Raw genomic sequence first — 27,101 nt, 5'->3', positions numbered from 1 at the left:
AGAAACATAAGCAGCTAGAATCCTCTGAGAGGAAGAAGTGTAATAGCAGAAGCTAAACCTCTCTCTGACTAAATTAGAAAACTGAAGCTAATAATATTAACTGGAGCCCTTTGGTAACAATCCGAGCAACATGAAGCAGAGATCGTTCATTAAAATGGAGTCACAGACTCAGAAACAAGCTTTCTGTTTTGTTTTTTTCTCCATATTGTTTTTTTTTATACAACTGGAGTGAAATGTAATTTAACATTTTGTTGGATATATTAACAAGGGAGCGAGAGTGCGCCTGGTGTGTCACACACGTTTGCATTCATAGCTCTTAATTATTACATTAATAGGATTTATTTATTATTATAATTTGGGGCGCAGCTGGCGATTACCATCTTTAATCTTTGAGTCTTTAAGATCCCAGAAAACTGGGAAATGTCTATCCTAATTATTTAACAAAGGTTTATCAAAATAGCATGTTTTGTCCAACCAACAATTCAAAATCCCCAAATAGACCAATAACATAAAACACAGACAAACAACAAACCCTCACAACCGAACAGCTGAAACCAGAAAATGTTTCTGCTTGATAAATTACTTCCTCTAATGATTCATTGTCAAAACAGTATGTTACTTATCTTCTTGACACAAATGACTAATGATTTCAGCTCCAGTAGGATTTTTTGCTTATAGGTTGTGTCCAAAATAATTTCCTCATTCACACACTCAAAAGTCAAGCCAATTCTAATTTAGCCTAATATCACAAATTTGCCTCAATGAGGCTTTACAATCTGTACAGTATACAACAGAAAGAAAATCCTTAACAGGGAAAAATGGAAGAAAATGCAGGAAAAGCAACAGAGGAGGGATGTCGCTCCACAGGCAGACATGCAGTAGATGTCACGTGTACTGAAAGGACCAAAATAGCAAAATTACAGTGTGGAAAAATCCCTCACTATCCCCAATATAATTCAATATTTTACACTATAGTGGTCAGTCAAATTTGATTTTGGACACTGTCATTGTCATTTGCCTGGTCATTTTTGCAACTATAAAATGTGGAACATTGCATTGTAGGATTATTAGCAGAATGTGGGACAGTTTTTTTAACGAATAATATTCACATTCATAACTAGCCAGATGTGTCTGCAATGACCATTGCTCTATTGTGTGATTGAATGAATACAACCCACAACTGGTTAACCTTCAGTCTAGACACTAAGGCGTTGTAATCCACACTTCATTCAAAGTCATAAAACAAGCGTCAATGTATTCAGGCAATCGGCTCAAAGCCGTCGTTGAACACACGTCATACGATCTTTCCGAAAAACACAATTAAACCCACCAAGTTGTCTGCCCGCGTAGCAGCAGCAGCAATGTACTGAGCAACGGGTGAACTGGTAGTTCCTTCAGCGGTCCTAAACAATAAACACGCAGAGTAGTGCCTGGGGGGGTCGGCGATGCACTTGCCGATTAAGATTAGTGAGTGAGGAGTCGGTAGGCAGTCAATTGCAGCATAAAACAGGCAATAAAAGGAGTTTCGAGAAAACGTGAGTCACTGCAACCGTGAGAGGTCCTTGAGCATGCAGCCATAGCTGGCCCCCCAAAATATTATACAGTTTGCTGCAGCAGAATGCGAGACTAGCCTTGGACAGACACACTCACTCACAGACGCAAGCACACACACACACACACACACACAAAATGGATGACATGATCCTCCTGGCAGAGATAATGAGTGATTTTGGACGCAGCCTTGTGCCGTCTTCACGCAGCAGACATCCTGACTCGTCATAGTTAGAAAGGCACAGGTGCTACTAATAACATCAACGATGGCTCTGTTCTATTCAAGTGTCCCAGTAAGTCATGACAGTGTGACAGTGAGCCAACATGCACAATAACAGAGCAGCTCTTATTGTTTCGCGTGTGTGCGGGGCCCCGTTGTGTACGTTTGGGAGGGTTTAAAAGTATAGAGCTGCACAGCTCCAGCACAGAGAGCACCTGGGCCTGCATGCTGCCTCCTGGCCACGCTGTAAAATGGCAGCATAATTACGACCTCACAGATGGTGCCGTTTACCTTCGCTCGGACATCACATGAGCTCAGAGAGGGACACAAAATACAGCTGCCTCCCCTCTCTCTTTGTACAGTCACAGTTATTGTTCAAAGACATTCCTGCAACGTAAAGTACTGTACTGCCAGGGAGCACATTCTGTTCTGTGACAAGTGAAAGGGTTGTGTACTGTTCTCCAGAAGCACAAAGCAGGACAATGATGTCGTTTTCAGACAAACAAAGCAAATCCTCTACATCTGCATGTTTATTTTTTATTTTTCCTGCAAATGAAGAAATCTGCACATATAATATTCGTGTCACACAACATTAAGCAAATCTCTGAGATACACACAGCCCTGAGTCTAAACATGAGAATGAGAACACCCAATCGAAGCATATTTTAACACAGAATATAAAGATTAAGAAAGAAGGACTGTTATCGTTTCTGAGGAATACACAAGACATTTGTGTTATGAGCCTCTTCGCTCCACACATACAAAGGAGGAGGATTTCGCAGGTCCACAAAAAGCAGCAGAGACGTGAGAGACAGACCGTCCCGTGCCGGAGTGTCGGTCTCCAAAGCGACCTTCAGTCTCCTTGTCACAAGCACTCCTCACAAACTCCATTAACATCACACAGGCGGACCACTGAGCATCAGTGAGGGAGACATCTTGTGGAGAGCACCAACATAAAAAAAAAAAAAAAGAACTGACAGCAGTGAATATATAAAGACGATGAAGATACAAACAAGGCCCGGCTAACTTAAAAAGCATCAAAGCTGGTTGCACAGTGACAGTGCCTCACTACAGATATGATTCTGGGCTCACAAACTCCCATTAAGGATCTGACAGAGTGACAAGGAGCACATTTGTGTTTCCCTGGTGAATCTGACAGGCTGCGGTTGTTACAAGACCTCCATTACAGCACAATGCATACCGCTCCGTTTGCACATTTAGATTTAAAGACTTCAAGTCTCAGATACTTATGACTTCATGAAAACGTCCTGTAAACATGAACTTGTATAATATTTCAGACTGTTTGGGGTCTTAGAGTCTGTAAAACATGGTCAAATAAAATAGATTTTTTATCTGTGATTGGTGTTGACAGTAAAACTACTACTATGAAATCCACAAAAAGTTCATTAGGATTTATGTGATAGTAGTTTTATACAACTTGGTTTCTCACGGTGAGATGGACCTCTTTGGGGTGTAGTTGACCCCAAACATAAGAAATAACATTTGAATAAATGAATAAATATGTGTTTGTGTATAGCCCATACACATCGTAAGCATCTTTATATCATTCTTTAACAGCTGTTAAAGAAATGATGTAAATACACCTGCATGTATTATAAATACATTAAGAACTGTATGAATAACGTCTTTCCTTATTTAGAGTAAGAACATTGCTTCATGGTCATTTCTGGTCTTCACATTAGGTTTCATTAAGTAAGGTTAATAGAAAGGAAAACATTTAATGGGACAAATGTTTGACTTCTTTTTTTACTGATATAACATTGCAGTGTGTGGTGGAAAGTAAATAAAATGTCAACAAACAAAAGGGTTGAAAAACAGTGTACCCATGAAGCGATGGTATGACTGTGGTCCGTGTTCTTCTCTCTCTCCTCTGCAGATTTACGGGACCAGACAGACGTCCACCATATTGCTCATCGCTTTCATCTGCTCTGTCCTGCTGCAGAGCGCTCCAGCAGAAGCAGAGAAGAATCTGCTGATAATGACAACGTCCACTGTGCACAGCTACGAGGAGACGATTCGACGTTTGGGCAATAACAAGCTCGTCGGCAGACTTCTCAGCCTGTTGTCTGTTTGCTTTCCATCTACAAGCTGGAGGAGACGCCACAGCACATCAACTGGTCAAGCTGAGTTTATTCATTTGTTGTGCTCTCTGTGTCCCGTTAAGGCTGGGCTTCAAATTAAATATTAGGGGTCAAGGAGGGAGTTAGCGGATTCTGAATGAGTTGCCCGCCATACACATCCTGAGGGAAGTGACAACATGGACGCCTTTATGACTCCCTTTCCAATGGGTCATTTTTCAGCTACTTAGCTTCAGTGGAGAAAGTGCCTGACAGAATCATTAAGGGAGTCATCAGCACATTAAAGGCTTTTAATGGAGCTGGCTAACTTACTCCCTGTTTTAAGACACGCCATTTTTTGGTTCTCTGTGCCGGCCATTATGAAAGACTGTTACGACCAATTTAAACTTGCTGTAACTTTGCTCTTGCAGTGGGACTCTGCAAGGGTAGGTTTTGATAATTAAAGCAACTGACAAACCAGCAACCCCACGAAAATATGTACAGCCTTTCATTCTTTTAATTTGGATGGATTCATTTTGATAAAGTGCATTTCGGAAAGCCACCATTCGATTTACAAAATAGAGAAAGTTAATTATGATTTCACAAAATGACACATTTTAAAATATGACACTAACTTCCTAATGTTTAACATATGACACTAACTTCCTTATGTTTAGCACATTGTTTGTGCACATTTTACGATGAACATTGATTGACTGATTGAGGTTTTACTTTCAGATGTGCTGTAATTAGGTTTTCCTCAGATCGTGGTCTCCTCTAACATCTTCAAATGAACCCAGTCTCTGTGGACTAAACATTAAACAGAGAACAGCTGCAGGATTAAGTGTTCTTGTGCTGTAATTATGCTGCTGACCATATTAATCTGTTACTTTGTGTGTCCACTCAGCATAACTAATGACATTGTTCTGGACAACCTGCATTCTTGTCTTTAGCTTTTCGGAGAGCTCAGCAGAGCAAACACGATAAAGCTGCACAAGACGAACAAAGAGACAAAATCTGGGAATATATCTGTATAAAAATGTGCACGGGTCGTAGTTCTGATTAGAATGTTTACAGCAACCGCAGAAAAGCCACAGAGAAGAGGTGACAAAGAATTAAGATCATATAATATTTCAGATGTAATTCTGATAATCAAGTAATTGTTTAAGTCCTCTATCATGCAACAATGTTTTAGCTTTTCTATGTTTTGTATATTTTGTAAACTGAATATATTTCCGTTTAAGATGACTGTGAATGTGGCTCTGGTAAACTGTGATAAGCATTTTTAACTATTATCAGAAGTGATTAATGTAACAAAATAATCAACAGCTCAATGACTAAAATAATCGTTTGTTGCAGCCCTATTCAAGAGACTACAACCATTAATACTATGGAAAATTGCTGTATCATCAGCATTTATTAAAAAGGCAAAAATATCACCAAAATGCAAAAACTAATCCTGCCTCTCACTAACAACCTTCACCTGGAATACGCATGTTAAAAACCTTGAAAAAGTTCCTGGAAAAAAGAGGTCTTATTTGCTTTTCCTTGACTTCCTCAGATCCACCGACAAAAAAAAAGAAAGAAAAAAAAGGAGGCTGTGTTGTCATGGCAACACTGAGTAAAAATAACACAAGCTTATTTTCCACAAGCTGAAAATAAAATGGAACAGGATCAGTTTGGACAAACAAGATCAAAATGGTTGCTAATTCACAGACACAAGGAGCTGCATCCTTCACACGGATGCAGCGTAACGTCGCGTTCTGGTCATCGGCTCTCCCGTCATCTGACGGCCGGATCCCCTTCCTCATGTAAAGAAGCCAGCGCTTGTCAGGATAATGATCGTAATAAAAGGAACGCTCACGCCCCACTAATTCCTCCATCCCAGAAGCCTCCACAGCTGGTTTGTTTAAATCTTTTAATTCACAGCCAGCTAATTAACATTCAGAGAACAGTATTATAGTACAGGCAGCGCCTCTTAACAACCATCAACCTCAGGTATTTTACATGCAATTAACAAACGGGATGAGGAAAAGACAAGGAGCGAACATACTTATTTACCTCCCTCCTTGTTCCAGCCTTGGAGTGCATATTGTGGCTGTATACTCAACATATGGATGGCGTGCTGAAGACGTTATTATGCACCGCCGATGCATTGCCGAGACAACAGACTCAACTATTATTTAATCAGCTGCACTGGCTGTGTGCAGAACACTTTTTAATGCACCATAACCAGGGTTCGGTTCCTGGATCTGTGATTTCAGCAAAAACAAACAGCATTATGCAAATACAATTTCAGCTGCTAAGTGAGGGAGATGAGTGATGGAGCGGGATGCCAAGCGCTGAACAGACAGACAGACAGAGATAAACAGGGAGGTGGAGGGCGAGGGGTCTCGGCCATGATATCATATCTGTGCCATATTTTGCACTAACCCCAGTGAGTCAGCACAGCCCACCCAGCGAGGATGTGTGGTCACACCTCGGACTCGGAGGACACTTCCCTCTCAAAATAGCACATTTGTAATGTCATGCAGGCGAGGCTGCTACCACGGCGCTGACTGACCTGCACATTTGTATTGCCCGACAACACAACTGACCTTTGGGCCTCAACAGGCCATCGTTGAGGATCACAAGAGAATGCACCAAAAAGGGGGACTTCACACTGGCACGTATACACGTGTGAACCAACCTCTTACATGTGCACAAAGAAGGAACAAATCCCATCGAGCAGTCAAACACCACCTCAACAACCATCCTGCCCTTCATGTCAGCTTAGAAAAAAAGCAAAAACGACAATGGCTTCAATCAGCCCTCGACCGAAATGCAGAGTTCATTCTCCACCAGAGGCATTTTTATCTTTAATTAGAAGAGTGAGCAGCTGTCTATAACCCAAACCTGCTCGCAAACACTGATTTCAAACCCAATCTTATTCTTTCATTACTGACAGCAAATTATTCCATTTAGCTTCAGGTTAATATATTGTAGAGGCAAAATTCAGTGTAACTGCCATTGTGTTATCACATACATTCAGTTATCTTTAGAAACAATGCAGCTCAAAGACCAATGTGTCAACTTTTCTCCTTGCTCTGCCTGAAGAGCTTTTTTCTTAATTGTCAAGGTTCCATAAACTTACTAGATATTAAACTGACTCAGCACTTCTAAATTAGTAATTCTAAAAAAGAAATCCCCAGCTACAGCTTTTCAAGTATTGTTTTATGAAAGTAAACAGAAAGATCGAGGGTTCTGGACAGCTGATTGGATAAGACACTTGAAAACATGGGCTCTAGGAACTCATAATTGACATTTCTCAATTTTTGTTGACATTCCTGAGAGGAAACGATTGACAACGTGAATAATTAGTAGATTACTTGCAGCCTTAAATTGTACAATCACAGTTTTATTCCCTCAATCCTCACTGAAGCACTACTTATTAATAATTTCAAATGATTATGGCATCCCAACGCTTACTAAGATAAAGGCTAAAAATGTATTTTTAAATGATGCACAAAAGATAGAGAATATCCTTTTGTTGATTGAACGTCATACAGCTTCAACAATGAGCTGGAACAAGCTGCTAAAGAATCACTATCGAGTCAGGCAGAGATGTTTTCCAACCTTGAAGCCATTTACTTAGAAAAAAAGGTAAACTACATGTTGAGGGGTTAATAAAGCACTGGCTGCCGCGCTCTTGTGGTAACACAAGGTCTGCTAGAACCTTTCCTGGGCCTCCACCAGGACGTAGATACCATTAGAGGGGGGCGGTGAAAGTGATCACAGTGACCTTCACCTCTCTCCCACCCTGTTCTCCGCTGCCTTCCTCGGTTTCATCCTCGCCTCTCTGCGTTGTTTTCCCTCTCAGCACTTTAATCTTAAAAGCGGCTACCCCTGATGAGGAAGATCAAAGCAGCCCGGCGCTGAGCACAGGTCACCAACTCCATCCTCGTGATCACGGTGCAGGGTGATATTATTGATTTCTCTGAGATCAATCTCGTCAGCTGCTGTTATCCTCTGTTGTACCAAAGAGAGCTGGACGTGAAGAAAGGAGGAGGAGGAGAATCCTGTTATGTAAGTCGCAGGAAGGATTTTTCACAAGGTGACAACGTGTGGAACACAAGACCGCTGAGGTCTTGGGATGTTTTTTATTTTAACTTTTTGTCTAAATTTGTCTGTATGTCAGAGGGACGCCTGTGCATATCTGGCGGGGAGAGCTTTTCTGAGTAATGAGCGAGATGAACGCTCTCTCATAGCCACAGGGAGTTGCGTGACGTCAGCCGCCATTCACTGTTTGAGCACAGTTTTGTGCTTTGCTACACACTCACGCGGATGTATGAAGCTGTGTTTTTTTCCAGATGAATGCTCGCATAGATGCCTAGTTCTTAAGCAAGATAACCCTTTGGAGCAAGGCAGAGGTGGATTACATGGCTGCTGAGCCCAGAGTCACAGCCAGGGATCCAGTCAAAGAGGTGGGAGGGGACGGATGGAGGAGGGAGAGGGAGAAAGGGAGAAGCCAAAGCGAGTGAGGGGTTTCTATTTCAAATCTCCCCGGACCCCCAAGGCACTTCCGTTTTGGCCGCATCCTCCACCAAAATAAATCATTTCCATCAAAGGAGAAGCTCTGACCATATTCAGTGCTTTTCCTCATCCAAGGCAAACTCACTCGCCCTGCTGTATTTATGTGCTAAAAAACTCATTCAGTGCCGTCTAAAATGGCCACACAAATTTGACAGGCTGCCAAATCAAACTTAAAAATGGCTCACTTAATAATAGAGAACACATCTCTTTCAATTCCTACTGGCAAACTTGTTTTTCATGCTCTTATATAACATCATTATGTTGCTCCATGGAGAGGCTGCTTTGTAAATGATCTTTTCTTACACTCTGAATTCTCTGCAAAGACTGCTCTTAATATTTATCTCGATGCATCCGAAATCCCACGAGCAAAACCAATTGTTCTAAACTAGAAATAGAGTATATTGAATGCAGCAGAGCTACACTGAAGTAGTTAAAAACTGCCGTCAGTTTGCTGTGGGCTGCGGTCTGTCTGTCTGTCACACGGATCAATAGGTGGTGCTCTTGCATGGGCTGCTGAACTTTTCCCCCTGTCCTCTCCAAGTCTCACACATAACGCTCATCTTTGTGCACCAAAGCTCAAGCCGTTTTGTTTCTTGTTGTTTTTTTCTGTTGCAATGCTGTGACCGAACATTTATTATTACCAAATTGCTTACGTCATGAGACAAGTAAAGGGGAAGATCATTTACGTAGACGGTGATGATGTGATTGGTCGCCCGAATTAAAAGAATTAAAAGCCATAAAAACACCAAATGATACCAGTTTGGAGAGGATGATGTTTTTTTTCAAATTTATTTTGTAGGTAACTGCAAGAGGAGGGGAGGAGGGGGAGTGCGTGTCAACAAAATTACACCACCGAGGCTTGACAACGTGAAGCAGTCAGGAGCACACACATACACACACACACACACACACACACACACACACACACACACACACACAAACACACACATGCAGCTCTCCGCGCGCGCAGCCGGGGCTGTGCGTCCGAGTGCGCCAGTGAGTGTGTGTTTTGAATTCAAATGCAGCAACACACCAGAGCTGCAAATGCGGAGACTGAGAGGAGGATGGCGATGATGTGTTTTCGGAACGGAAGCCTGATACGGTTTTTTTTTTTCTTCACCCGAGTAAAAAAATGTATTCACAAGATGCCTCAGCCCGGCTCACATTATCCCGGCTTCTCTCACATACAATCACACACCAGGACCCGTGATAAGTAGCCCACTTCAGGGGTATTCCAACCGTGCCGTGCAATTGGCAACATAAAGCGGGCTAATAATCATGAAGATGCACCTACCATATTGACTTCAGAGACCATGTCTATGCTGGCTATGTCTATATTCATTCCCACAGCCACCGGCGCACCTGTGAAGGAATAGAGGCATTATTAAAAAGGCATATGAATAATTCTCTCATCATGTAAATTTAACAAATTCGTGACGCGAGCTCAGGTTCCTCTCTGCTCCCCTCCACCTACAGGAGCCTTGTGTATCATCAGCCTGAGCGAAGAAAAAAAAAATCTTATGTTTAACACGCAGATGCGCTTAAATGCGGTTAATTTAATCTTTTTAGTGGGATAATCAAACATTAATGAGCGGGATCGATCACGTTAAAAAAAAGCCCGTCCTATCTCCTCCATCAAATGAAATATGCACATCATTTCTCGTAGCCTAATTAGAAAGGCCTATTTGGCTGTGAAGGGATGATTACGTAAATTAAAGGAGATTTTGCGATTCATTAAACATGTATTGCACGTCGGGAGGGTGAGCAAACATGACATTCCGATTTCAATTTGCTCGTTACCTCCGAAATCTGGCCTCAACCGAATGTCGTATCCTTTCATCAGTCTGTCCACTGTTTCCTTTACCAGAGGCATATTGCTCGGATCTTTGAGATCCTTGGCGCTGTTGGAGAAAATGGGTGGTGAAACGCAAAACAGCTTATTAATATCACACGCTAGGCACGCTTATATAGATGATATGTATACATGACACGAAAGACAGGGGACCGAAAATAGGAAACGAGATTACCTTTGAGTCCAGACAAAAGTCACGAGTAAAGAAAAAGTAAAAATCCCAAAGTGGTTTTTCCTGATCCTCCCCATCGCAACAGTTTTTGAGGCGGTTTCGGGATGCGAGTGAGGAGAGCGCACATCCAACTTACTCCAGACAGTGCAGAGGAGCCAATGAGAGGCGCATGCGTGCAGCCAGCCCAAGATCAAAGAGTGGAGACTGATGATGGTGGATGAGCAGTTTCCATTGCAGAGAAAAATATTAAAGGGACAAGTGGTTGTGCGTAATGAAGAAGCAAGCATTTGTGCCAGGAGTGAAATGAACGACAGCGGTGTTAATTTCAGAATTGTTTTATTCTTATGTTTATCACTTGGCAGTATATATTCTGACAAGGTCAAACAATGGGATGCACTGAAGGGTTAAAGTGGTCAAAATGTCAACTTAAGATCAAGTTTATTCCCTCAGCCTTTATGTTACAGGACATATTAAATGGCTGAAAACAGAATAACACTCCATCCGTTTTCAGGTTGACACTTTATATGCAAACATCTGTGCCCAACAATCATGCAGCATCCGTACAAAAATAGAAAATGAATGTCATCAACACCCATGGGTATTACATCCTACTCTTCCCTGCAATGTTTTCGGAGGACCTGCAGTAGATCTGAAAATGCAGAAGGAGCACTAGAGCGCCAGAGCAGAAAGGTGGGATGGAAAACACAATCCCACAATTCATTTTCTCAGGTTTGAGTACATTTTCGAAGCCGCAGGGAGGGATGCGAGCCTCCTCTAAATTGCCTTTGATCTTGTTGTAGTGGGAGCTGTGCTTCTGTAGAGGGCAGGCTTCTGAAAGCATTGGTTCACTGTTGCATCACCACCAGTTACAGCCATCATAGATTATATCATGCACTTCTTTTTGATGTGTTTCTAAGTGTGTGTCTGAGCGTCATGCGTGTGCTGTATGTGTGAGGCGTCTGTCCCGGTCCAGGGCGCCGAATTGTTGTTGTGTGTATACGTGGCAGGCTTTAAAGTGATTGAGGCCCATGAAGGGCAGCTCTTCAGCTACTGATCAGGACACAAGTGGGCAGTGGTTACAGCCTGTGAAATGAGTAGATGTGCGGCAGGAGAATAAATGAGTTTCTGATTAATTTCCTCTGTCAGATGAGAGCAGACTGACTGCTGAAAGCTTGTTCACAGAGAGAGAGAGAGAGAGAGAGAGAGAGAGAGAGAGGCTGGCTGGATGCTGAAGGTCTCTTCGGCTGCACGTGCCCTTTTCCAGGTCTTAGTTTTTAAGAACCACGTCCCTGCAAAACCAGAATACGACAGCATTAAATGTGAGTGGAGAATACAGAAACCTCTCTCTTCCCACATTAAGAGAGACTCTATCTGCAGTACACTGCACAGCCCAAACTGTTACTGTGCTCCCTGTCCTCTCAGAGCCTTCATCAAAAGTACCGAACGAGAGACGTGGCAAAAATATGTAAAGGGGATAGATGTGATGCAGCTGTTCTCGTGCACTCCATCTTGTCTCTCTCATTATTCTGCAGAACGTTATAAACAAAACAACCATAAAAATTATCTAACGGGAACATGAGAAGCATGATGAGCAGATTTGCACTCCCAGTGTTGCATAACACATCTCACTCTCCACCGTCTCCCTCTCTCTCTCTCTCCCTCTCTCTCTTTTTGCACTGTATCCCTCTCTTTCTTGGACATGGAGCTTTGTGTTCTATAAGTGGCTCACTTATAAGCGGGAAAGTGAATAGTCTCTTTTTCATGTACTTAGTGTACAAAGTAAGCTCTGGTTTCTTTTTCCTTTTCGAGACGTCCATGGGGAGCATGGAGAAATGGTGTTGTCATTAAAACAGATGGGTTTTTGCCGGCCCTCAGGTGAACTTTATATAAAAGAGGAGAGAGCTTGATGCATATTTTTCTTCTTAAATTAACTGAGCCCGGCCCTTTTTTGTATTTTACATGTATGATGATAAAAGCCACAGTGCTGGCGTCAATGCAGCAACGACGTGACCTAACATCATTCTCTCTTTTTCTTCCCCCTACAACTCTGGGGGCTGTTTCAGCATTAGAAATTATTGATGTCTTTACTGCCTGGATACAATTCTTTGACAAAAACTGTGGCTAGTTATTGTTCTCCTGAAGCTATCATAATTAGATCAGAGTGAGACAGATTTCTGACTCGTTCAGATACAAAGTAAGTAAATATTCTTTGTCCATTGTCCGATTCTTTTCCCTTTTCAACTCAATACATTTGTACAAGAATGCCGGATACCTTTAGGTATGTCTCTACTATTTTTACTATTTTGCATGCAATGCTTACTGGATCTGCTGCCTTGTCACACAATACTAAAAAGGTTAAAGGTTAAACTCCAAAAGGGAGGCTTTCTTTTAAGATGTGATCATGGGTAAAATCACAAGTAGTGTGTACGTTCATGTCAGTGGTTCGAGATGGTTTGGCTAGGACCTCCCCCAATGGGTCACAACATAAATGTTACGGTTCGCAAAAAATAAATGAATGTTTTCTTTTACCCAAAATCATAGCTCTTTTTCAGTCTTTTCTAAAATCTTACCTTTCCTGTGAAATACGATAATTTTTTCCCTCTTCAGTTCTCCAAGTATTATTCAGATTCAGAAGAGATACTCATCACTCTCTCATAACCGGTTAACAAATTCAACCTGTATAGGTTGCTCTTAGACATTGCAAGCCAAAATGGTTGGGACTAACTTCTTGCAATCTCCATTTCCTACAGCAGAAGAACAATTACAGGATAGGGCTGATGACATTCTATGTTTTTCGAGTCCAACTAATATCCTAAAACAGCTGAACACTGCAGTACGTTACTCTCACAGGAGTATATTGTGTACATTTATTGTGGATTATATTTTCAGGTGTTTCAAGTGAGTATTTATGGCACCAAGACACGATATGTGTGATTGACTCAAAAGCTGACACCAAGCTAATTGAATTGACTGATGTACCTGGCACTCTCCATGGTGTCCTTGGCCAAGTAGTTGTACCAATAGGCTAGGTTGAAGAGGGCGAAGGCCAAGGGAAAGAGGATGCGGGAATACTTGTCGATGGGGCTGGTGCCGGCCAGCTGCGGGATTTGAGGAAAAGCGGAGCCCTGCTGGAGGAAAATCGGCAGTGGTGGACCATCATCTGGCTCACTGCGACACACTGAGTGGTTTCTCCTCTTCAAGCCGTCCTGAGGGCTGTTGGACGACTGGTGGGAGGGGGGTGAGGGGGATTTGGAGGAAAAACAGGAAGAGATGAGATAGAGTTAGTATGGGTTTTCTAATCAAAAGGGGTTGGTAGTGTAAAGGAAAGACAAACTAGGAATTTATACATATATGAGGCTGGAAGTTATGTTGGTTCCCACAGGAGCGTTCTCTCAATGAAATCCCTATAGATCGCAGCAGGTAGTTTGCTGGATGCCCATAGGATGGTTAAGAGATTATGCAGGGAGGAGTGCTGGAGTTAGTCTCTGTTCTCACACTGAGGCTATTTTTAAAACATCTAACCATGAGCCCTGCACGTGAGACAGATCCCAGGAGGACGCCGTGGTGGCTTACTGTATTAGCATTCAGCATATAGCTCTAGATGAGAGCACTACAACAGCACGTATTACGATTTAATGTGTGGTGTGCCCTGAATTAGTAGAATGGAACAGGCAGGGTGACTTTGAAATGCATAGAAAAAAGACCTATATCTGTGGCATTATTTCTTACTCTCTACATATGAGTCTGGAGCTGCTGACTTCTTGTTCATAACGACCATCACTGCATCATCAACCTCTGCAACAGTGAGCTGACTCTGGACCTCCACTCACCATGATTAGCTATGTAAATGCATTTGAGATGTCACGTGATATGATTCTTCAAGTGAGATCTTAAGACGACGTTGCTGAACAGGTAGCTTTCATACTGAGATTGAGAACAAAACCTGCTTTACTTAAATCAGTTATTATTGTCGACAATCATGTTCAAATAGTAAAACATATAGATGGTACGTATAAGAGATCAATTTCTAACATACATTTCTTCCCGTCTGAGATAAGTTAGTTCAGCATTTTGGGAAATGGGCTTATTTACTTTCTTGCTGAGCATTATATGATAAGCTTGATACCATTCTGGTGTCTGTACGCTAAACATGTTGCCAGAGCCAAAAGCCGGTGAACTTCGTTTAGCATTAAGACTGAAAGCAAGGGCAAACAGCTAGCTAAAATGTGCTAATATAAGCTAACTGGCTGCTAGCCGGTGGTAGCTTCATATTTACCATACAGACATCTCTACATAAAAAAGTTTAAACAACAATTTCTTTAACATTCAAAATATATTCAGAATCTTGTTTGTATGTCTTTGTTTTACTTAACGTTGAATATCACAGGCCGACCTGAACAACATGGCGGTTCCCTAATGTCCTGTTAACGTACGTTAGTTACATCTTGAACTTGAGCGGCCCCGCGGTAACGTTACGCAATAAACACCAGATAAGGTCATGTTAAACATGTTAATGTCAGCAACCTATTTATCCACACCTGCGTCAAGCATTTTGGCTAAATGCCAGGTTCAGGCTAACTATATTTCCGTCAATCAAGCAACAACTTGTTGACAGTATGCAACTTGTTTTTACAGTGGAATGTGGATGAAACAGAAAAGCTTTGCAGTATTATTTTTTGCAAGCGCCTTAGCTAATTACATTAGGTTGCTAACACAGCTTGCTAACTCGTCCCCTAATAATTTTAGTTAACAACTGCACCAGTTCTGCCAAATTAATCCTTTGACATGTTGAGAAATAAAAGCTAGCTACAGGCCTTTTGACAGCATTTGTGTCTCTTATTGGTGCTAGTGATGATTTTGTTTCTTCATGCTACTCACACAAACAACATGTATTTATGAAATCTGAGACTCCAAAGATATAAGCCTTATTACTAAACAACCAAAGCTCACCGAACCAGCAGCTGAAGAAGAGAAAAAATAAACGTCATCTTATTCAGCAATAACCTTACATTATGTCTTACCTTGTCTTTTTTGTGATCAAAATATCTACGCTGCTAATGATCACTCCAATGTATGTGGATGATCTTTGAGTCATCTGTATTCATTTACATTACATGAAGGAGCATTTTCACTCTTCACTCTTCAGCTATCTCTCTCTATCTGGTGAATGAATTGTGGAACTGCACTCATCCTAAAGGCATGAGCCTTCAAAACAAGGCCAGGTTCAATGGTTTAAAGCGGGCAGGGCTCTGTTGGATAAACATGACGTTGCACCAATCACAGCTTTTCTACATTTGAATCTAAATGTAATGACAGTTTCTTTTTTATGTTACAATTCTTATTTAATATCAGTCAAATGTGATAAAATCACACGGCCGTTTGCTGAGATTTTGACTGTTGAACTCTACACTTTAATTCTAATTGCTTTAGTTATAAATATTTTATGTTATAAACTACTAAAGATTTAACACCATGTTTTCAGGGGCTTTCAAATCCTAATACCACTTTTCTACAGTTTGACATTGTGTTGTATGTAATATATTAATTGAAACAGCAAAAAGAAACAATTGAAATCCTTTTCTATATGCAAACGTAATCAATAAAAGTCTTTTACTTTCTGGCTCTACAAACTTTGATTGGCACAGAAAGGTGCTGGGACATCTGTCGCACTCTATTTAGCGATCACCATGTTTTAATGATGACAGCAACATGAAGTTAGATTCTCACCGATGCGTTGTCATCATCGCTGCCGGTAGCCAACACCTCGAGCTTGTCTTGTCTAGCTTTCTGCTTCCTCAGACGGTTGGCCTGCAGGGTGGCTAAGTAGTTTACTGCCGCAAACTCGACAAGAGCCGACGCCACAAAGGCAAAACACACGGCGATGAACCAATCCATGGCCGTGGCATAGGCTACTTTGGGAAGTGACTCACGGGCACTGATGCTCAAGGTGGTCATGGTCAGCACTGTGGTGATGCCTGGAGGAAGACAAGCATTTATGAAACACACATGGAGAAGTATAGCAATAGCAAACATGACCAGTAAACATTGAGTGGTGGGAAGAGGGGTGTACCAGCGACTGTGCGTGCAGGAACAGACTCTTTGTTGATCCAAAAAGAGACTTGTGACAGCACAACCACCATTATAAGAGGGATGTAAGTCTGTATGAGGTAGTAGCCCAGCTTCCTCTTGAGGTGGAAATGGACCACCATCACCGAGTAGTGACCTGCGAGATCAAAAGCACGTGTGAAGAGAGCAACCCCGAGGGACAGAGCAGTGTAGCACACAACGGATGCCCTTGCCTGCCCTTGAAACAGCATAGCTGCTGAGAGAAACATGAAGATGTATTGCTGCTGTGAAGGCTGGAATAGCCTGCTAACTGTAAGACAGCGTTTGAGAGACAAGAGGAAGAAAGAGAGGAAGGACCAGAAAGGAGGAGGGAGCACAGCAGACATTTATTTAGAAATGGGATAAAGTCAAGAGGAAGGAGCGAGTGAGGAGGGGCAAGGAGAAGAGCATGCAGTGTCACTATGCGTAACTGCCCTGCTCTATGTGAACACATGCATGCAGACGTTCACAGACCAAAAACACGCTGCACACACACGCACACATACAGAGATGTCCTCTCTCTCTCTTAGGTTTTCTAAATGGGTATCATTGCTACGTTGTTTGAGCATGCCTCATCCTTTTCCTCTCTATTCCAGGAATCTGCTGGGTTCACAGCAGGGGAGCACTTCTCCTACTCCTGGTGAAAAGAGAAAACGCACACACACACACACACACACACACACACACACACACACACACACACACACTACTCCATCCTTCCTCTTCTATCTCTGTCAGTGCATTCATTTGGCTTTCAATCCGTAGTTCTTTTTAAAGGCACACCGTAGCATTAGGCCGGACCACTTCAGCATCTTACACTAGATGACTGCTGAAGGAAGTCTTTGCTTTTATATCGGCTCTACTCTGGGTGAGTAAAGGACACTAGTGCAGAGTTTGAAGAAACTCATCTGACCTGCTCTCAGATTCATCAGCTCATGAAATTAAGAAAAATGAAACGTCTAAGTGTGGGTAGGACTGCAACAGTGTCCCAATGAAAGAGCAATGTGATAGCTGACAGTGAGCGTTACCTGTGTTTGATTTGAATGTCTCACTGCTCAAAGTCTGTCGCACCAGGTCATACTGCAGAAGACTCATGGACTCTTTAGGACAATCGACAGACGCTATTGGTCCCTTCCTCCAAGTGAAAACAATTTCACTGCTTGTGTAGGCATCTAAAAATGCAGAGGCAATTAGCAAAAAATGTAAAACTCAAAGGTTTGACACATTCATGAATCTGGACATTATTATTCCATCTGTTATACTTACAACTTCCAAATCTGAGAGGACAAGCGTGGCCGTCCATGGGGAAGTTCATGAGCCTCATTGGACATTCTGAGGTGATTGTCAGTCTAACAGCAAGAGAACACGCGGACACAAGTTATCTTTTCCCATAAACCTAGTGTCCACAAAAGATCCCATCAACAAAACAATAGGTGTTCAAAGCAGGATCACCTCATGGTGTAGAAGACAGTCCCGTTCTGCATGATGCGGAAGAGTTTGTTCGGTGTGGTCATGTTATGAGAAATGGACTTCTTGGAGTTTCGGAAAAAAGTGTCTGGCGTCCAGATTTTGTCCACCATGCGGTTGTTCAGCCGCAGGATTTCAGAGGGGCCTTCAAATTTTAGCCGCTCGTCAACCCACATCTGACGGAAGAACATGTCCATGGTGTACTCCTGATGCATAAACACAACATAACATATTAGTGAATGTGGTAACAAACCAAACTACCCGAAGCTTTCAATTTCAACCTTTGTCCCTGACATTCATCAGTACAGACATTTCAACTCGCAGTGGAAGGTGCGGAGCGATGACGAGGCAATGACGGATGCCACTCATCCCAGATAATCATTAATCAATCCGTTCAGCCATTCCCTCGGTCTGACGTGTTGTCATATTGATTTAGAGGCCATCAATAATGGAGTTATAAGGCTGGTCAAACAGATTAAAGCTCATTAGATGGTCTCATGGCAGATTGCCCATAAGGCAGGGATTCAGTTGTCACTGAAGCGCTGTTATCTCCCTGAGTCAGCACATATACATCTCCTTACAACAGTAGTATCTTACCATCTCAACATCTGACACCGGTCCAAAGCTGGTGACAAAGATGTCTGTTTTCACCTCTGTAACACCACCTATAAAAGTAATAAACAACTGTACAATGCACACAATAACACAAGATGCACAAGAGTAGTCTAGCACAATCTTCTTAGTTTATCAATGAATATGTAGGTCTTTAGAAACAAGGCTTTAGGATTTAATGTCTGAATTACCTCCAGATCCAGGTCGCAATCTGTTGTCATAACCATCCAAAAGTCGATCCAAAATGAGAGTGATGTTGTCCGAGTAAATCTTCTCACTTCCACGCACACTACCAAGACTGCAGAGAAAAAGACGGTTAAACTTGCAGGCTCATTGCACTCTGACCCATGTGCAAGCAGAGGGGGAAGACTTACGTTATCCAGCAGAGAAAAGTAACAAAAGTTAAAATCAGAATGGCCATCCTGGGCAGCATTGATCACCAAATATGCAGTCAACTCTCGGAGCAACTCATGCTTAATAAAATGGTGTCTGAGGGGAGTAAAAAACAGAGCTAGAGTCCTTACTGGTGTTGCTAAAGTGACTGGTTGGTATGCATAAGGACACCCGAGGCACTAAGTCAAGAACAGTAATCTAATTAACAGATTAGTAAATCCACTCCATTTTTAGACAAACAGTGGATTCTCTTGGTTTCATTTAAAAGTCTCCAAAGTAAATTAATTAAACAAAAAATTAAGAGAGATTGAAGTAAATGCAACTGCTATAATAAAGCACTGACAAAAGTCTGACATGCATTTAATAAAATTAGTTTTTCTTGTTGTAGTTCCTGTTATCTGACAGCAGATGGCGCTGCGGCCACAATGTTGTTCACAACCGGAACTGAAATGCTTACTAAGAGAAGAAGAAGAAGAAGTGTCGCTAGAGTGAGTGGGCAATCATACCACAGGTGCAATACTGACATTTAACTTGATATGTTTGTAGCAACAATTATACAAAGCAAAGCAAAGAGTGGTGAAGATCAACCGCGTAGCAAACTGTTGGCATAACTTCTCTGTTAGCCAGTTAGCTGACGTTAGCCGACCTGTCAGACCCGCAGCATGTCGGTGCACTTCGAGGAGAGGAGCGGGGTGGTCCCCTGCAAGACCCCCTGGGGCTCCTGGTACCAGACCATGGAGGAGGTTTTCATCGAGGTCAATGTGCCTAATGGGACGTCCGGTAAGGAGGTCAAGTGTCATCTGGGATCCAGAGACATCGAACTGCACGTCAAAGGGAAGGAACTCTTCAAGGTAACGTTAGACTCCCGATCAGCATCATTTCAACTCAGAGAAAGAGTGCGTTTTCAGTTTGTGAGATCTCTTAAATTATGTACTGAATGTGAGAGTATGCTTTTTGTTGATTTGAGCCTGGTACCCAGCTCTCTAGGGGAAAAGGAAGCAACATCAAACTTACAAATGACACAAAAACAAACTAGACAAACTACAAAAGTCTGTGGGTGCTGCTGAAATTAAATAAAATGCAGATCACAAAAAGAAGACTACTAAACCAGAGCTTTTCACAAATACTAAAGATAATTCATAGAAATAAAGTCCCTATCTGACTTAACCTGTCCAAAAACCAAACATTGTACACAGCACAGCTGCTCCTAGTGTGTTCATACAACGAAGTATCCACATGTGTACTTTCATTCAACAAAACTATACATAGGACAGGATGAACTTGGTTTGCCACCATAAACAAAGACATACATCGACAAAGACAAACACAATACATGCAAAGTGTCATATATACACACAATATAAATACACACTTAAGTAAAGTATTATCAGAATATGGTCCATTCTGCATCTTTTATTATCAGATCACAGTACATCACTTTTATGCTGCAGCTGGTAATAGTGCGGCTCATTTTATCTACTAAACATGCTGCGAGGGGGCTTGTGAATATCCCCCCCCCCCTGTGATCAATACTCTTATCCAAACTAAAATTAAAATATATATTTACAATATATATTGTGTTTTTAATTGATTAACAATGTGGAGATAGCGCCCTATTACTTTAAAACAAAACCACCCTTCATGGAAGAGAAAAAGAGGAAGTTGTACCTGAGCTCAGCTCATGTTGCTACATCGTATTTTGTGACCAGTACTGAAATCATACGCTCATGACTCGTTTGACTTTATTAACTTCACAAACTCTTCTTTTTACATTCCGTCAGGGAAAGTTGTTTGACACGACCATGTCTGACGAGGCTACGTGGACACTCGGTAGGTGGCGTCCCCTCTAAGTGACACGCTCGTTAACTTTGACTTTAATGTGTTTTAATAAGTCACCCTTATCTCTTATCCTTTTTGCTTCTTAGAGGACAAGTGTCTGATCCGGATCATTCTCATGAAGACTAACAGAGAGGCAGGGAACTGCTGGTCCTCGCTGCTGGAGGGGGAGTACTGTGCGAATGCCTGGGTCCAGGACCAGATGCAGAGGAAGCTCACACTGGAGAGGTTCCAGCGGGAGGTTAGTTTAATTAAGGGCCGCCTGAAGGGCCGGGGTGAGTGTGTGTGTGTGTGTGTTGCCAAGACGTTATCAGATGCACATCTGTCTGCCTCTGCACATGGCCACAGGAGGGTAACTTCTTTTAGCCAGGTAGATACCTCTATTTAATAAGCGACCTCAAATAAAGGGTTATAACTAGTGACTAATGGCTTTGTTAATGGTTTATAAATGATTCACAACGCTTTATGATCAGCTTTTGTTTCCAGGGTGAGAAAATCTCGTTGGCTGGTTTCTGTTTGGTAATAATGTAGTTAGAAATCTTAATACGCCATTTATAAATGCTCATAGATTTATAATAAAACATCAAGTCTGTTAATATGATGCTACTAAATGGATTTTTTTAATCCAATTGTCTTCTAGAGATAACGGTCTAACCAGTCAGAGGAAGATTTCACAAATTGGCAACCAAAAAGTTGTTTATAATATTGACTTAACTATTCTATGAAGCATCAGAAAAGGATCTGACAGTTAATGAAGCCATTATTTACATTTTATGAATGCCTGATAGTGTACTTCATTAGAAAGTGGTACCGCCAGGTAGAAGCTTGATTACATCAAAAGTAAAAAAACAAGAGGAAAGTAGTAAAGCAGTAGCAGATGTGTTTTTGTCCTTTTACACTTGAACAGTGCTTTGAGGAATCAGACATGAATTCATCCTCAGAGCATCACATATATCAAATTCTGTGTGGATTTGTAAAATGAATGAAAGTGTTTGCATTGAAAGGAGGCAACATGGCTCCTGCTCATGAAATAATTGTACTCCCTCTTTGCTAGAATCCTGGATTTGACTTCAGCGGTGCGGAGATATCTGGCAACTTTGCTGGTGGTGGTCCGGACTTCTCCAGTTTACAGAAGTGATCGGTGTCATGGCGCCAAAGACCTGCAGCGTGCTGGAGATGTCCCCTCTGTCTAATGAACACTGCTGAGGACTTCCATTGCATGAAGAAGAACAGGGGAAGGATCAGAGCTCCTATGATGAACCGTCAAAAGGCTTGGCCTTCAGAACTCAAATACTGGACGTCTACTAGACTGAACTATTCGACAAATACATATTTTTCATAGCAGCGCTTTTATCTGGCAAGTTGCCATTCTCATTATACAAAAGCTGCCATGCTCATTATACAGGCAGAGCAACGGTTGATGGAAACTTGTATTTGGTTGTAAGAAGCCTGTGTGATGTGTCGTCTTTAAATAATGAGGAGAATGCACAAGCAATAGCTTTTCAATAAAGTTTTATTGAAAGGTACAATACATAGGTTAACAAGATGGTGTATTCAATTCGCCATTTTTAATTTGGAAACTTTTTTTGTCACTCAAAGAAACTTCTGCTGGACAGGGAATCTGACAAAGAAAATGCAATACAAATTGCAATCCACATTTCCACTGCAACAAGCACATTTTTTTTGTTTTTGCTGTATAATTGACAACTGAAATCAATAATACATGCAGTACGTAACTGTGTAAACAAATTAGAAATTTGTGAAAACAACTCATCTGTAACCACCGGCTCAAACAGTACGGTCAGCCATACGTGACTTGATCGTCAACGGCCTCGCGTCACTGGAGAAGACCAGAGCTCTCTCTCCGTATCAAAATAAAAACAAAAAAAATCATCACCTTGGGTAGGAGTGTGCAATCAGGACAGTTCAGCGACCTAGGGTGGGAGTTAAGGATTTTGGGCCCGATTTCTTGGTTCCATTTTTGCTATTCACAAAATCCTTCTCCCTCCTCTTCCACATAGTGGACTGAGGACCTAGGTGGTTACATACTTATTAGCTTAAAACCAGCAACCCGTTCCAGGAAATACCAAACACCGTGGAACGGATTTTATCAAGATCATACTGTACACTTGTGCAAGCCACTCGACCGGGAAAGTAGAACTTAGCAGGATAGCGGTAGATAAACCATTCTGACGAAGCATTACTCCTCGTCATTGGGGCAGATAAAAGACTAGCTGAGTAAATCTGTAAGATTTCTTTTTTTTTTTAGCTTTTCCTTAAAGAAATTCATCATCACCGATGAAGGTCTGTAAGGAAAATAACTGGAGCTGTACGAGGGTGACCACACTGCAAGAAATCAACCCAAAAGTTGCATCTAATTTAGGGACAGTTGCAATTTTCCCCCTGCATGGAAGGTCACCCGTCCGTACCCCCCCCAGGATTAACAGGCTGACTCGGGTATGGTGGGAAGATGAGTGATCTTGTAGTAGCTGTGCTTCAGCTGCCGTGCAGTTCTTCCCGAAATAGTCCAGCGAAGCCTCTGGCTGTTGGGCCTGGAGCACCTGGTGGTGGCATATTCAGCCAGGCACTTTCCAACCAACTCCCGCACACAAACCAGGTCCCCGTCTCTGATCTGCACGGAAGACACAGGTGGGGAAAAAAGAAATCGTTAATAGTGTCCTAATTTCCACTAATCCTAACATGATGCAATCTTTGTGGTTCTAACCAGACGAAGCCACACAGAAGGATAGGAACAGTTGTCACTTACATGCAGCTGCTGCTGCAGAGCTTTCAGGGCCTCTGCTATGTTGTCAGTGTACTCGGGGTCGTGTTCTTCCTGGGCCTCGTAACACAGGAGAGCCATCGCGAGCAGAGACGGCTGCAGAGAAACGGATCATAGGTTCGTCATCGCAATAAAACTTTAAATGCAGTAAATATATCTTTCTAAGAAAACTGGCAGAGAAAACATGACATTTTAATAATGAATGTGCTCAAAACAGATGGACTACTTTATGCCACCACTACAAACATCAGAGCTTTTTGACTTTTAAGTCACATGGTTAGCAAAGTGGAACGGCTGCATGCCACTTAGACATTATGAAATAGTGTAATACAATACAAACCACCTTTAAAATGTTGACAGGTTTTGGCCTACCTTTATTTTGGAGAAGACAAACGAGCAGTGACAGGCTTTCAGTTGAGCCTCCAGTCTCTCGAGGCTCAGTATCTTCTGGCTGTGAAACAGAAAATGCTTTTAGTGTCAACTTAGAGAGCTCACTAGATAAGACATCTATCTGCCCAAAAAGCAAAAATAACGCAACATCACCGATCATGTTTTGAACAGATTTGTTTTCTAACACTGTCCGTTACACGTGTCTATAAACCTACAGGACTTCACGTTGGACCGTGTCTGTTGCCTTGAAAGCATTTTGCCTATTATTCTCTTTAAAGCCAAATATGAGAAGACACATTTTAGTGGAGTAAATATAAATCGTGTTGAGTCATGGTTCAGCCCTGCAGGTTGATGTGACCGTCTGTCCTTACCTCTCAGCGTCCAGCTGCTTCTGGATGTGGCTGTGAAAGAGGCGGAGGAAGCGGAGGGCTGTGGGGGCCTTCACCTTCCAGTTAAGCTTCTCCATGATGATCTTCTCCATCCTCATCATGTCGGACACCGTGAAGCGATTCTGACTGATGCGGATCAGTTCGTTGGCCAGAGGCACGTTCTTCTCCTCTTCCGCAGACTTCACGGCGATGTAGAAGCAGCACAGGCCCACGCAGGACAGGTGCTTTGGTTGAATCTGGGGAGGACAGGGAAAGGAATTAGAATTTAAAGCAACCGTTTTGTATTTCTAGGCGGCCAGCAAAATGTGCTGTTCAGGTATTAATGGATTGCAAACCTTCATCACGGAGAGGAATCGATCCAACAAGCTGATGGCCAGTGAAAACGTCTCCGAGCTGAAACCAAAGAACCTTGTCAGAGAGAGCAGGTCCTTCACCTCCAGCTCCCTCAGCCTGGCGGTCATCCGGAGACCATTGTCCTGGGAGCTCTCGATGAGCCTCAAGCCGCTCAGCTTCGGTTGGTATCGGCCCTCCAGATCCGTCAGGGCCTTCAGCTGAACGGCAAAGGGCTGTGCTCCGGGTCCTGTCACTGTGTCGATCATCTGTGCAGATAGGGAAATAATAATCTAATTAATAATTCACACTAAATCCAACTACAACGCAACATTATTGACTCCAAGTCTCAGTATTGATAATGTGACAAGATTGTGTGTATGTCTATAAATATGTGAAACCATAGGTATAGCTATATCTATAGTACATATATTAGAGCGGAAACGATCAGCTGATTAGCCACATTTTATATACAACTATATAGTGCGTCTAATACACATGGATGCTTTAAGAAGACATTGTGTTTGGCAATACGGTCTCTGATACATAAATGGTTTCACTCTGCTATAACATTCAAATAAGTCACTAATTTGCATCTGTGAACTAAGAACAGACAATATCTAGCCTTTTATATCAACACATCTACACAAAATGTCAACTGTCCAATTTCATATTCATATTCAAATTCATACCATAGCCCAAATGTGAGAACGAACATATCAAACTATACATTAAACCGAATGGTTGGTCATTTTAGAACAGCTTTACTTCAATGAGAAACAGTTACCTATGTATAAAACCAATGTAGTTTACTAACAACAGATCTGGATTAGGGATATGTATTGCGTAAGAGCCTTGGGAGTGTTTCCAAATGTGCAAGTTATCCAGTAACAAGCAGCTGTCATTGAACTGGACTCGACTGGAGTAGGGTTAGGGTGGTCACTTCAAACATGGATAACCTTACATACTACATACCAGGGACATGTCATACTAAGTGTATCACAACTTGAAATAGTATATTATCAAGGTTAATACAACTTTCTTATTAGAATCACTCCTCTATGAAACATGTTTGATGGTTTGTGCTTCACGTCAAAAGGACCAGGCCATGCGCGTCACAGGGCATGCGCGTCACAGCGTTATGTCTCGACATGTCCTCCCGTACACACTAATGGAGACCTAACGAAGAGCCTGATGACAACAGACACAAGTGAGAGAACATAGTTTAAACCGTAAAACTGTGGTTTAAACTGTGGGACATATCACTGTGGGTGATAAATCTATCTAACGCTGTGCTTCATGACAGTGACGGGCACTTGACAAACTAGTCTGACGTTAAGAACGTAACGCTAACCGTTAGCTAACGCTACAGCCGCTAATGCTAACATCACTTTCTAACGGTCGTATCTTTAGTTTATCGTCTTCTCAGCTAAGAACAGACACAAAGTGGCGTCTTTTACAGTCTAGTAAAACCTATACCACATGAAACATATATACATATGGTTAGTAGACATGATATAGAAGGAAGGTTGGTTCACTTACCTTGGGTGAAGTTACGTTGCTTTTAATATAATTTAAAAATGGAAAAAAAGGCCTCCACGCACTTTTAAAAGGTGAGTGAAAAGATATTTAAAACACAAAAAAGTGTGTGTATGAACTTTCACTAAAGAAAGTTTTAAGCGTAGTTTAATTTTTGCCTATGCACACCCCCTACCCTTGGAGTTAAGGCGATGGGGAAAAGGGCAGCCTGGTTATCAAGGCAGTGCTTTAGCCAGACCCACGATCTAACACGGGGCGCATTCATTGGTCAGCGACAGACGACATTCCTGCTTCTACATTTCAATTGGTTATATTTCCAGCCTCACACAATTAAGCCCCGCCCTGCACACACTGGTGGCCAATCGCAGATAGGGAGGCGGGACATGACCAAATATTATCTGATGATGTACAACATTACAGGAGACAGAAATCACAGAAAAGAGCAAAATTGTTGGTGAATATTTTGGAAAAATGTGCAGGACTTCTTAAAATGTCATATGTTGTTGTTTGTTATCATAAACCAGGCATTGTCACACCATGCTGCCTCTTCTGTTTAAAAAAAAAGGCGTTTACTGGCAGGTTTCTGGAACAGTCTGGAGGGACCATGAACCTGCTGAGACTACGCCTTACTGTGGACCCATTTTCTGTCTTACAGTACAATTATGGAGAGAACGAGGCACGTTTTCAAAAGTATTTATTACATCAGGATATACAAATCTGCAAGTGCTCCCACACAGACCCACCATATAGATATACTGACATGAAGAGATTTAATCCTGAATGTATATACATCCAGGCTGAATGAAATACTTC

At 42.0% G+C, this 27,101-nt stretch overlaps 4 protein-coding genes across 4 annotated transcripts in view; 1 reads left to right on the top strand and 3 right to left on the bottom strand.

Annotated features, from left to right (window-relative positions):
• gabrb2a (gamma-aminobutyric acid type A receptor subunit beta2a) overlaps positions 1 to 10,522 on the bottom strand; it is a gene marked incomplete at both ends in the record, with an annotated part of 28,662 nt that extends 18,140 nt beyond the window's left edge. Inside the window, 3 exons of the mRNA XM_079167061.1 lie at positions 9,716 to 9,783; positions 10,222 to 10,322; positions 10,449 to 10,522. Coding sequence (XP_079023187.1) covers positions 9,716 to 9,783; positions 10,222 to 10,322; positions 10,449 to 10,522 — 243 coding nt within the window. The remainder of the gene's footprint in view (positions 1 to 9,715; positions 9,784 to 10,221; positions 10,323 to 10,448) is intronic.
• A 1,190-nt stretch (positions 10,523 to 11,712) lies between these two features.
• On the bottom strand, positions 11,713 to 19,062 carry gabra6a (gamma-aminobutyric acid type A receptor subunit alpha6a; the record flags this gene model as incomplete). The annotated part of the gene is made up of 10 exons (XM_079168220.1): positions 11,713 to 11,734; positions 13,425 to 13,669; positions 16,173 to 16,420; positions 16,516 to 16,668; positions 17,579 to 17,722; positions 17,817 to 17,899; positions 18,003 to 18,223; positions 18,615 to 18,682; positions 18,821 to 18,927; positions 19,004 to 19,062. The coding sequence occupies 10 exons, from the start codon at positions 19,060 to 19,062 to the stop codon at positions 11,713 to 11,715; spliced, it is 1,350 nt and encodes a 449-aa protein (XP_079024346.1).
• A 436-nt stretch (positions 19,063 to 19,498) lies between these two features.
• Positions 19,499 to 22,720, top strand: nudcd2 (NudC domain containing 2). Its single transcript, XM_079167619.1, has 4 exons — positions 19,499 to 19,873; positions 20,804 to 20,852; positions 20,948 to 21,099; positions 21,913 to 22,720. Exons 1-4 carry the CDS (start codon positions 19,685 to 19,687, stop codon positions 21,994 to 21,996), a joined length of 474 nt encoding a protein of 157 aa, XP_079023745.1. The 5' UTR covers positions 19,499 to 19,684; the 3' UTR covers positions 21,997 to 22,720.
• ccng1 (cyclin G1) lies at positions 22,354 to 26,495 on the bottom strand. Its single transcript, XM_079167618.1, has 6 exons — positions 26,292 to 26,495; positions 24,755 to 25,018; positions 24,402 to 24,655; positions 24,013 to 24,091; positions 23,626 to 23,736; positions 22,354 to 23,490 (listed from the first exon to the last, which is right to left on the bottom strand). The coding sequence occupies exons 2-6, from the start codon at positions 25,016 to 25,018 to the stop codon at positions 23,299 to 23,301; spliced, it is 900 nt and encodes a 299-aa protein (XP_079023744.1). The 5' UTR covers positions 26,292 to 26,495; the 3' UTR covers positions 22,354 to 23,298.
• Between the last annotated feature and the right edge of the window lie 606 nt (positions 26,496 to 27,101).

This window comes from Pholis gunnellus (assembly GCF_910591455.1).
Source record: "Pholis gunnellus genome assembly, chromosome: 10".
Lineage (NCBI taxonomy): Eukaryota > Metazoa > Chordata > Actinopteri > Perciformes > Pholidae > Pholis > Pholis gunnellus.
The sequence above is the reverse complement of the archived record's forward strand: the minus strand, read 5'-3'. Positions and strand labels throughout refer to the sequence as shown.

Coding starts and splice junctions, on each gene's coding strand:
- nudcd2 (XM_079167619.1), top strand. CDS start 19,685: ATGTCGGTGCACTTCGAGGAGAGGAGCGGGGTGGTCCCCTGCAAGACC. Junction 20,853..20,947: donor CGAGGCTACGTGGACACTCG/GTAGGTGGCGTC, acceptor TTTGCTTCTTAG/AGGACAAGTGTCTGATCCGG. Junction 21,100..21,912: donor TGGAGAGGTTCCAGCGGGAG/GTTAGTTTAATT, acceptor CCTCTTTGCTAG/AATCCTGGATTTGACTTCAG.
- ccng1 (XM_079167618.1), bottom strand. CDS start 25,018: ATGATCGACACAGTGACAGGACCCGGAGCACAGCCCTTTGCCGTTCAG. Junction 24,656..24,754: donor GATTCCTCTCCGTGATGAAG/GTTTGCAATCCA, acceptor TGTCCTCCCCAG/ATTCAACCAAAGCACCTGTC. Junction 24,092..24,401: donor AAGCAGCTGGACGCTGAGAG/GTAAGGACAGAC, acceptor TCTGTTTCACAG/CCAGAAGATACTGAGCCTCG.